Source organism: Dipodomys ordii, unplaced genomic scaffold, assembly GCF_000151885.1.
Source record: "Dipodomys ordii isolate 6190 unplaced genomic scaffold, Dord_2.0 Scaffold165, whole genome shotgun sequence".
NCBI lineage: Eukaryota > Metazoa > Chordata > Mammalia > Rodentia > Heteromyidae > Dipodomys > Dipodomys ordii.
In genome coordinates this window covers 184712-196815 of record NW_012267381.1, presented here as the reverse complement: position 1 = coordinate 196815, position 12104 = coordinate 184712, and the positions used below count along the sequence as shown (strand labels likewise).

Below are 12104 nucleotides of genomic sequence, written 5' to 3'. Positions count from 1 at the left end.
CCCCCCGCTAGCCTTAGCAAGACCCACTTGGCTGCTTTCCGGAGGCGGCGCCTAGCTGAGCTGGGGGAAAGAATTTGCGGGACGTCGGGTTTGGAGGCAGGGACAGCCACCAGGAGGATTCTGACCCAAGTGGGCAATAGTTGGTAGTACATGTTGACAAATCAGAAGACTATAAAAAGACCATGATCTTTATAAAACCCTGAGTAGATCCCTGATTATCATCACCATAGTTACAAACTTTTTTTTTTTTGCGGCCTTCTTGAGAATCTGATACGAGCAAATGCAAATAATTTATACGGATTACAAGTACACGTTCTAAAAACTTAAGGAAAGGCTGTCATTTTGGTCAGAAAGCTCTCTTATCATTTACCTGAGCTTTCTCTCTTAGCCCTCCCTCTTTTAGGCTACCAGGCAGTAGTTTATGGCTTCCCTGTATGTTACTTTTGATAAAGGATTTTTCTGTGTCCTCCCTTATATTCAGATTCTGACAGGGACTAGATCTTAACTTACTGTAAACTTATTAGAGCTCAGTCCAGTTCTGGGAGGTAAGAATTGAGCAGTAAGTATTTAGTTCAAAACATTCTTTTTAAGACTTTGAGCGGTGAAAAAAAGGTGTTTTCCTGTAACTCGAAGCAGCACTGTATAACCTAATGCATCCAAGAAGTATGTTTATTGATGTCTACTGTGTGCTTATTCCCTAACACTGTTTTATTTAGGTATATATCTAGGATAGGTGTCTGGCTGTCCTGTGCCTTCATAAAACTTAACTCTGTAAAGTGAGGTAGAGAGACAGATTGTATATTGTTTGTTAGGTGCCTAAAGGGAGAAAAAAATAAATTGGAAAGGAGGATCAGATGATGTTGCAATTTGCAATAGAGTGGTAAAGGAAGTCATTTTAGACAAGCTGATACTTAGACTGGAAGGAGGTGAGGAGGGACTGAGCCCTGGAAGCATGGAAGAGAGGAATGTTTCAAGCAAGCAAAAAGACCTTGAAGAGAACAAAAATGTTACAATAGGGGACCAATGTGCTTGAAGCAGAAGCAAAGGAGGACATACATAGTAGCAGATAAGATGAGGGAAGAAGAGAGATAAGGTGGTCAGCATTTAGGACACCTTTTATGCTATTATGAAGGTTTCAACTTCAAGATGTAAAAGATGAGACCCATTTGAACAGAGGGATGATAAATTTTGACTTACATTGTAATAATGTAGTGTAATTCATGGAGGAATATGGTTCTTCAGATTTGTGTTCTGTTACATTCATAGTTATCAGCCCTTAGTTCCAGTCAACTAACAGGAAATGATACTTCTAACATTACCAGCAATTATTTATATTGTTTTTGGTTTTAAAGATACTGTTTATTTATTTTTGTTCTGGTCCTGGGGCTTGAACTCAGGGCCTGGGCACTGTCTTGGCATTTTCTGCTTAAGGCTAGTGCTCTTAACACTTTAGCCACAGCTCACTTCCAGCTTTTTAGTGGTTAATTGAAGATAAGAGTCTCACAGACTTTCCTGCCCAGGCTGACTGAACCAGATTACAGGCATGAGCCATCAGTGCCTGGTTCTTTTTGCTGCATTACTTTTCTTCTTTCTTTATTTTTATTTGTGCTAGTAGTGGAGCTTGAACTCAGGACCTCACACTCTTAGTTGACTTTTTCCTTTTTTGGGGGGGGGGTCCGGTCGTGGGGCCTGACCTCTGGGCCTGGGCGCTGTCCCTCAGCTCTTCAGCTGTAGACTAGCGCTCTACCACTTGAGCCTCAGTCCCACTTCCAGCTTTTTCTGCTTATGTGGTGCTGAGGAATCGAACCCAGGGCCTCATGCATGCAAGGCAAGCACTCTACCACTGAGCCACCTTCCCAGCCCCCTAGTTGACTTTTTTGCTCAAGGCTGGGACTCTCCATACTTCTGCTTCTGGCTTTTTTTTTTTGGACTGTCATAGGGCTTGAACTCTGGGCCTGGGTGCTGTCAGCTCAAGGCTCTACTACTTGAGCCACAGTACCACAGTGACAGTTTTCTGGTGGTTAATTGGAGATGAGTCTCACAGACTTTCCTGCCCAGGCTGGCTTTGAACCACAGTCCTCTTGGCCACCTGAGTAGCTGGGATTATAGACTTGAGTCTCCAACACCCACCTTGCATCTGGCTTTTTGGTGGCTAATTGAAAATAAGTGTTTTATGGCTGGCTTTGAATTGTCATCCTCAGATCTCAGCCTCCTTCGTAGGTAGGATTATGGGTATGAGCTACAGATGCCCGGTGTCACTATTATTTTAGGTTCAGTGTCTACATGTATATCACACAATTTTTCCAGCACAACAGAAATTTTTGGAATAGTAGAGTTGTGTGGGTTGTTACCTGTCAAATGTCAAGTGGCATTCACCTCAGAGAGAGGCCTTCAGTAGCTTCTTATATGCTTGATTTCCTTTCACAGCACTTTTCTACCTGAAATTAAATGCTTTGATTGTTGTTGTTGTTTTCTCTGACCATATTGTAGCCTGAAGGTTATTATACTCCCTGAAGGCCATGTCTGATTCCATTACCCTATCCTTAGAGCCAAGAACAGACTCTTGATACAAAATAAGAACCCAGTTTAATTTAGTGATCGCTGTAGTAGTTAAATGGAGGTTAGATAACTTATTAGGAAAATTATCATGGTAGTAGAGATGAATATGGGAAGAAGAGTATATGTGAGAGACAACTCTCAGAGTACTTGACCTTCAACAGAAGAAACTGGCTATTTGTCAATACGAAACAATGGATGTTGTTATTAAAATTCCAATTATTCTCTTTAAAGCAACTGCTCATTAAAATTTATGGTTCTATATTATAGCTAATTCTTTACAAATTAAGTATGTATTTATTGGTGGTACTGGAGATTGAATTAAAGCCTCACACTTGCTAGGCAGCGCTCTACCACTTTAATCATGCCCTCAGTTGAGTGCTACTTTTTAAAGAATTATTATTGGGGTTAGCGGCATGGCTCAGTTGGTAGAATATCAGCCAATGAGCAAAATGGCAGGTATTTGAAACAAAAAGAGAAAATTATTTGCAGTTTTGGGAACCAAATCAAGAGCCTGCACAGTTGTGCAAGTATCCATCACTGATCTACATCCTCAGCCCTTAAAAAAGGAATCCTAAGAGAATAAAAGACCTGATTTTCCTGTGCTTGCATTTCAGAGTAGATTGAGGCCTAGGTAGACATTGTTGCTCTCATAAATTAAATAAAATATCCATCTAAAAATTATATTCAAATAGAATTTTGACTTTTACATTTTGTAGCCTTTTTTAAATTATAAAACATGCTCGGTAAAATATTAACCATTTTCAAGTATACAGCCAGTGGTATTAAGCATATACACAGTTTTCCTATTATCATTATTATCTAGCCATAGAACTGGTAAAATGAAACTCTACCTATTAAATAATATCAACCCATTAACACTTCTAGCCCCTAGCAATCACTGTTCTACCAGTTTACTTTCTGTCTTTAAATCCAGCTACCGAAGATCCCTCGTATAAGTGGAATCGTATGATTTGTCCTTTTGTAACTGGCTTATTTCACTAAAAGCATAATGTCCTCAAGGATCATCCATGTTGTAGCACGTTAGGATTTTCTTTTTCCTTGGGACTAACCCAGTACTTTACATATCTTAGATATAGGCACTTGGCTATATCTCCCCCCCCCCCTTTTTTTTGTCTGTCATGGGGGCTTGAACTCTGGGCTTCAGTACTGTCCCTGCACTCTTCAGCTTGAGCCACAGGGCCACTTCTGGTTTTCTAGTGGTTTTATTGGAGATAAGTCTCACAGACTTTGCTGCCAGGGCTGGCTTTAAACCATGATCCTCAGATCTCAGTCTCTTGAATAGCTAGGATTACAAAGTGTGAGCCACCAGCCCCCCCCCCCATTTTAAGCTAAAATTCCATTATATGTATATTGTATCTATTTTGTTATATATGTTATACGTATCTATAGCTTTCACTCATTGTTTAGCCATTCATCTGTCAGTGTTCTATTGCATTTATCTTTTGGTTATGATTATTAATGTGTGAAAAATTACCTGCTCATCTACCTACTTTCACTTTTTTGGATGTATATCCTGAAGTTGGATTGCTGCATTATATGGTAATTAGAAATGATCTTTTGAAAACCCACTACACTATTTTCCACATCTACTTAACTATTTTACATTCCCACCAACAATGTGTAAGTATTCTAAACTGTCTGTTCATCTTGGCCAAAGCTATTTTTTTTTGGGTCCGGTCGTGGGGCCTGAACTCTGGGCCTGGCGCTGTCCCTCAGCTCTTTAGCTCAAGGCTAGCACTCTACCACTTGAGCCACAGCGCCACTTCCGGCTTTTTTCTTTTTGCTTACGTGGTGCTGAGCAATCAAACCCAGCGCCTCATGCATGCAAGGCAAGCTCTCTACCGCTGAGCCACCTTCCCAGCCCTACATTTATATTTTATAAATAGACATGTATGTGTGGGGCTGGGAAGGTGGCTCAGTGGTAAAGTGCTTGACTTGCATGCATGAGGCCCCGGGTTCAATTCCTCAGCACCACATAAGCAGAAAAAGCCGGAAGTGGGGCTGACACTCAAGTGGTAGAGTGCTAGCCTTGAGAAGAGCTGAGGGACAGCGCCCAGGCCCAGAGTTCAGGCCCCGCGACTGACCAAAAAAAATAGACATGTATGTGTCTATTTATCACGAGAAACAAAAGAACAGAAAATAACTTTGGTGGCAAGCGCTCTACCGCTGAGCCACCTTCCCAGCCCTACATTTATATTTTATAAATAGACACGTATGTGTCTATTTATCATGAGAAACAAAAGAACAGAAAATAGCTTTGGTGGGGCTGGGAAGGTGGCTCAGCAGTAGAGCGCTTGTCTTGCATGCATGAGGCCCTGGGTTTGATTGCTCAGCACCACATAAGCAAAAAGAGAAAAGCCGGAAGTGGCGCTGTGGCTCAAGTGGTAGAGTGCTAGCCTTGAGCTAAAGAGCTGAGGGACAGCGCCAGGCCCAGAGTTCAGGCCCCATGACCGGACCCAAAAAAAACCCAATATAAATGTAGCTGGGCCCCGTGGCTCAAGTCTATAATCGTAGCTACTCAGGAGGTTGAGATCTGAGGATCTTGGTTCCAAGCCAGGCCTGGCAGAAAAGTCCCCATGAGACTCTTACCTCTAATTAACCACTCAAAAACCAGAAGTGGCACTGTGGCTCAAGTGGTAGAGTTCTAGTCTTAAGCATAGAGAGGCCAGAGACAGCACCAAGGCCCTGAGTTCAAGCCCCATAACCGACAAAAAAAAAAAAAAAGTAGGGGTATATATGTTTAGTTGGTCAGCTGGATTCTTGTTTTACTTTTCATTTGGCTTTATTCTTTTCAATTGCTATTTTCATCTGGGTTCACCCAAAGCTTCACATTTATTTGTTCTACTATGGAGCTAAGTTCCTGTCTCTAGGTACTTCCCATTTTGATAATCAGGAGCCAGTGAAACATGCCTTAAAGACATCAGACCTTGGCCACATCCCTGTCATAGAATTTCTTCACAGTCTTGACATCTACAGTGAATACAAATAAGATGTTGTCTTCTGTGTTTCTTGTGGCACGTTGGTCAGGGAGAACTTGGTAATGACATGGTGGTCAGGCATGTTTCTCTTGTGAGTACTCTTCTGAAGATATGTGTGCTAACTCTAGAGTTTCAGTGTCTGGAGAGATGACATACAGGTGTGTGTTGGTGTATTTTTGTACATACACATTTTGTGGCTCTGGACACTTTTTAACACTGCATTGTCCTTCAGAGTTTTTGCTTTGCTTCAGCTTTGGAAGGAGCAAAAGCTTCCTTCTTTGCTTTTAGGAATATTATATTAGTGGAAAGCTATTATTTGTTTTTTGTTTTTGCTCCACTTCTGGTTTTGGGGTAGTTAATTGGAGATAAGAATCTCAAGCTCTCCTGCAGGGCTGGCACAAGTAGCTAGGATTAGCTAGGATTATAGGCATGAGGTACTAAGGTACCTGCCTCTTTGTTTGTTTTTAATAGTTGCTATCCTAATGAATGTGAAACTGTATCAGGTTTTTTGTTCTTTTTGTTTGTTTGCTTTACCCCAGTCCTGGGGCTTGAACACCAGGACTGAGTGCTGTCCTTGAGCTTCTTTTAGTGTAGGCTAGTGCTCTTCCACTTGAGCCATAGCACATTTTCCTGCTTTTTCTGAGTAGTTTATTGGAGTTAAGAGTCTCACAGAACAGACTTTATTGCCCAGGCTGGCTTTGAACCTTGATCCTCAGATCTTACCCTCCTGAGTAGATAGCATAACAGGCAAGAGCCACCAGTGCCCAGCCTCAATTTGGTTTTTATTTGTGTTTCCTATATTATTATTAATCTTGGTTGGGGGAAATATTACTGTGTTCTGAATCAACTAGTAAACTGATTGCTTTTGCATGTTGCTGAATCTGAAAGGCAGTAAGCAACTTTCATCTGTAGAAAGCCAGATTACCTGCTTATTTGTAGCAGAAGTAAGTTTTTTATTTATTTAGATATATTGGGGTGGTTTGAACTTAAGGCCTCAGAAGTTTTATTTTGTTTTGTTTTCATTTTTATTTTTGTGTGACATAGGGCTTGAACTCAGGGCCTAGATGTTACTCCTGAGCTTCTTGTGCTCAGGCTTCTTTTGCTCTACCACCTGAGCCACATTAGGCTTTCTTAGTAGTTTTTTAGGGATGAGAATCTCATGGACTTAATTGCCTGTCTTTGAACCAGATCATTAGATCTCAGCCTCCATGAGCCACTGGAACCTGGCTAGAAGTTGCATTTAAAAACTTTTTATCTTCAAGAATTTGTACAACGGGGTTGCAGAAGTTGCATTTTAAAATTAAGTATATGATTTGCTTGCTGTACAGTTTGAGCTCTTTGATTATATAGTGGGACTAATTTATATCTCTATTATCTCCTTCCCACCAAGTCTGAGAAAAGAGTTATTTTACTCGTCTTACTAAAAGCTTTTAGGGCTGGGAAGGTGGCTCAGTGGTAGAGCACTTGCCTTGCATGCCTGAGGCCCTGGGTTCCATTCCTCAGCATCACATAAGCAAAAAGAAAAAAGCCGGAAGTGGCGCTGTGGCTCAAGTGGTAGAGCGTAGCCTTGAGCTGAAGAGCTGAGGGACAGCGCCCAGGCCCAGAGTTCAGGCCCCAAGATTGGACCAAAAAAATAAATAAATAAAATCTTTTGATCTTGTCTCTTTAGGTCTCAGGAACTCATTCTTATGACTTCTTTCTCTGTACAGTTTTTCCAGATCTTTTGATATTTCTTTTTTGGCATATGAACATGTTTATGTTTTTTTCCTTACAAAGTAAATACTTGAGAAAATTTTCTTGATGATCAATGGAAACAGCCTACAAAATAATCTTTATTTCTCGATCCTAACCACACTTTATACCAAACTGATGACCCCTGGTTGCATTTTTTCTTTCCAAACCTTGTGCATGCTAGGCACTCTGTCACTGAATTATATCCATCATCAGCCATTCTTTGCATGTTCAGTGGGGCTTTTTAGTTTTTATCTTAACCTGGCTTCTTGTTAGTTTTAGTTTTTGACATTAACATTTCTTCTTTGTCATCCTGTGTTATACTGTTCTTCCTATTCCTTTTTGGAATTTCATGTAAGTCGTCGCCTGTTCCCAGATATTAATATATCCTAGGATTTCTCTTGCCTCTTGTTCTCTGTGCCCTCTACAGATGCTTCATTCAGCTCTCTAGCTTTGATTTAGAGAGAATAGACCCATTCTCTGTAGTACTAGACGCTGTTTGACATTTCTCCTTAGCGCTCTCAAACACATCGTGCCTCTTGCCTCCTTTACCAGACTTAGCAATTTCCATCTCTGTTGATCACACCATCACTGTTCACCCAGTTTTTAAAGCAGAAGTCTCTAGACATGTTGTTTACGGTCCTTCAACAATGTTCATGTAAAAGAAGTTTCCTGAATTCTTTCCACCTTGGCTTTGAAAGTCCGTTATAAACATTTTTTTATTTCTTCTAATAATAAACACCACAAAAAAGAAAAAAATGAAGACCAAGTAACTGCTATTAAAATTTTAATTGTTCTCCAAGTATATATAACAGTGCTTGAACATAAATAAAATCACCTTCTTGCTGAATGCCCTTTTTCTTTTAATTAGTGTTTAACAGTTACTTCCAGAAATGTAAATAATAATTAAAATTTTGAAAAATTGGGTTTTGTTGACTAAAAATTATATTTTAAAAATAGATACTAGCTAGGTATTGGTGGTTCATGTCTGTGATCCTAGCTATCTACTTAGGAGAGTCAAGGTTCACAGTCAGCCTGGGCAGAAAATTCTTTGACATTCTATCTCCAATTCTTTGAGACTAGAAGCATGGCTCATGTTGTAGAATGCCAGTCACAATCAAAAATGCCTAGCAAGTGCCATAGGCCCTCTTTTGAGATCAAGTCTCAGTTCTGGCACCAAAACAACATACATACACACACATGCACGCTCATAGACCAAACAAATGATAGTAAGGAATAAAGGGTACGTACCCAGAAATAGCTTTGTAGTATTATATGAAGAAATTTGAAACTAAAATAACATAGATCTTTAGTGTTGTTTTTAAATATTGTGTACATATGTATACATGCATAAAAAAATAACAATATACTGTGGCTCATGCCTGTAATCCTACCTACTTAGGAGGATGAGATCTGAGGATTGCAGTTCAAAGCCAGCCCAGGCAGGAAAATCTTTTGAGACTCCTATCTCCAATTAACCACCAGAAGTGGAGCTGTGGCTGAGTGGTAGAGTGCTAACCTTAAGCAGAAAAGCTCAGGGGACAGCACCCAAGCCCTGAGTTTAAGCCCCAGGACTGGGAATAAAAAATAGTAACAGGATATAACAAAATTACAGGTCACTAGATGCCAGTAGCACAGACCTGTAATCCTAACTACCTAGAAGGCTAAAGGATCCAGGTTTAGAGCAAGCCTAGGCTGACAAATCCAATTAACCAGGGAAAAAAAAGCTGTACATGGAGATACGGCTCAAGTGCTAAAAGAAAAAAGTCAAGTGCGTACAGAACACCTGAGTTGAAACCCCAGTGCTAGTACTAACACGCATGCACGAATCAACCCAAACAGAACACATCCTGCATGTCTAGGATAGGAAATTTCAGATCGTTTCAAATTTTATTTCTTGTGTTTCTATAAAACTTCAGTAAATTATATTGGAAATGTTTGCTTTAAAAAAAAAAAAAGCCTGGTGCCGGTGGCTCACACCTGTAATCCTAGCTGCTCAGTAGGCTGAGATCTGAGGATCATGGTTCAAAGCCAACCCCAGTCCATGAGACGCTTATCTCCAATAAACCACCAGAAAACCGGAAGTGGCGCTGTGGCTCCAGTGGTACAGTGCTTGCCTTGAGCTGAAATGCTGAGGGATAGCATCCAGTCCCCAGAGTTCAGGTCCCACAACCAACAAAGGAAGCTAGGAATGTCCCTTAGTGGTAGAGTGCTTGCCTAGCATGCATGAAACCCTGGGTTCGGTTCTCAGTACCACATAAACAGAAAAAGAAATGGTGGTGTGGCTCAAGTGGTAGAGTGCTAGCCTTGAGCAGGGACAGTGCCCTTGCCCTGAATTCAAGCCCCAGGATAGGCAGAAAAAAGGGGGAAAGGGGGCAAAACTAATCCTTGGGATTGGTGAAGAGGTGGCTCAGGCAATAGGGTGCTAGCCAGTTAGGGAAAACATTAGGTACTGAGTTCAAGTCCCAGTCTTGGACCTAAGAAAAAGGATACAATTTGTAAGCTGGTTTTGTTGGTATTTATAAAGAAATTTGGGGAATTTATTTATAATCTCTAATCATAAGCCAGCTGGATACTTGAAGCATTGTATCACTGAATTGTTTCTTTATGGATACTCTTCTAATGGGCAGTTGCTCAATAGATGCATGGCTCATAAGTTCTCTTGAGAGACACCTACATAAATAACTTGTCTTTTAACTTTAGATTTTTTGATTCTTCTATCTGTTATTACCCAGAAGGTAGTTATTTGGGATAATCTGCTAATGGCATCTCAGTCTTTGTTACAGTAAACATTATAACTCATTATAACCTCAATAAGCTGTTGGTTAGTAATCAAATCCTTTTGAAGAGGATGGTATTAAATACCACATTCTTCTTTAGTTCGAGGTAAAATTAATAAGTTTATTCAGTATTGTAGAAAACAATCATTTGGTTGAAGTTATTTGATATATCTGAAGGCCAATATTATGGTTTTTTGTTTTTGTTTGGTGGTGCTGGGTATTGTACCTTAGGTTTTGTACATACTGGGCAAATGCTTTACCAACTAAGGTAATACTTCTGGCCTTACTGTTACAGTTTTCATTGAGAAGCAGATGTTTCAAATAGAATTGTAGGTAGAGGTTGAAAGAAGCATAAAAGTCTTTATAACATTAGATTTATATTCATGCATTTTGTCCCAAACAGATCAGTTACTGGCACGATGAACTGGAATAAAGGTGGTCCAGGCACTAAACGGGGATTTGGTTTTGGAGGTTTTGCTATCAGTGCTGGGAAGAAAGAGGAACCCAAACTCCCACAACAGTCCCACAGTGCCTTTGGGGCAACTAGCTCTTCTTCTGGATTTGGAAAGTCCGCTCCACCACAACTTCCTTCTTTCTACAAAATTGGATCTAAGCGGGCCAACTTTGATGAAGAAAATGCGTAAGTGTAATTCCTCATGAGTTAGTAGAAGCGGACCTTTGACTTATTCAATCCATCCATTGGTGTTGAGTCAAAGAAACATGGTTTCCCAAATAATACATTGGTTTTTCTCAGTTGTGTCATTCCTAATAAGTTACTTATTTGTAAGAAATATAATAGTTATGTGCTTCTTGAACCTTTTTTCATTTCCTGAGTCATACTGAAAGTGTATGGTTGCAATATTTGCGGCCATTGATACTTAAATACTACTTTTAGTGGTCTTTGATACAGTCTTTTATTGATACCATATAATTTTTTTAAAATTTTACTTTATTTTTTGCTGGGCCTGGGGCATGAACTCAGGGCTTGAGCACTGTCCTTAGCCTCTTTGTGCTCTAGGATAGCACTCTACCACTTGAGCCACAGCACCACTTCTGGCTTTTTCTGAATGGCTTATTGGAGATAAGAGTCTCACAGACTTTGCTTCCCCAGGCTGACTTCAAACTGTGATACTGAGATCTCAGCTTCCTGAGTACCTAGGATTACAGGTGTGGGCCACTGGCACTAGGCTCATAAAATTTTTTCATAAGCATATATAACTGTCAGAATTGGTAGAAATAGTTTATCTTGACGTCTACATTTTAAAATTTATTATGTTGTAACATCTTAAAAAAGTTGAAAATTTGGATTTTTTTCTGTAGTTCTCAGAAAACAGTAATTTATAATTTTTTTATTTTCTTGTCAAATAAGGTGATGCTAATAAACAGAGTTTAGCTCTAGGTTTTTTTGGTCAGTCGTGGGGCTTGAACTCTGGGCCTGGGCACTGTCCCTCAGCTCAAGGCGAGCGCTCTACCACTTGCGCTACAGCGCCACTTCTGGTTTTCTGGTAGTTTATTGGAGATAGGAGTCTCACAGTCTCTCCTGCCCTGGCTGGCTTTGAACCGCGATCCTCAGATCTCAGCCTCCTGAGTAGCTAGGATTACAGGCGTGAGCCACCAGCGCCCGGCTTAGCTCTAGGTTTTATGTATTTATTTTCTAGAACTTGATAGCCCAAGCTATCTTCAAGTCATGATCCTCCTTTACCAGCCTCTTGAGTCCTGGGATTGCCTACATGTTCAGTTATTTATTTATTTTTGTTTTTTTCCCCCAATTTTTTTTTTAATTTTATTTTACCGTAAAGATACTGTACAGAGGGGTTATAGTTACATGAGTAAGGTAATGAATACATTTCTTGTCTAGCATTGTTAACTCCATGTTCAGTTTTGAACTCTTATTTCTTTTTTTGGGGGGGGTCCGGTCGTGGGGCCTGAACTCTGGGCCTGGGCGTTGTCCCTCAGCTCTTCAGCTCAAGGCTAGCACTCTACCACTTGAGCCACAGTGCCACTTCCGGCTTTTTTTCTTTTTGCTTATGTGGTG

General features: G+C 40.3%; 1 protein-coding gene across 1 annotated transcript in view; it reads left to right on the top strand.

Annotated features, from left to right (window-relative positions):
* Window positions 1-12104, top strand: part of Ddx42 (DEAD (Asp-Glu-Ala-Asp) box helicase 42) — a 44878-nt gene that overhangs the window by 10991 nt on the left and 21783 nt on the right. Inside the window, exons 2-3 of the mRNA XM_013033236.1 lie at window positions 10473-10709; window positions 10843-10852. Coding sequence (XP_012888690.1) covers window positions 10489-10709; window positions 10843-10852 — 231 coding nt within the window. The 5' untranslated portion in view covers window positions 10473-10488. The remainder of the gene's footprint in view (window positions 1-10472; window positions 10710-10842; window positions 10853-12104) is intronic.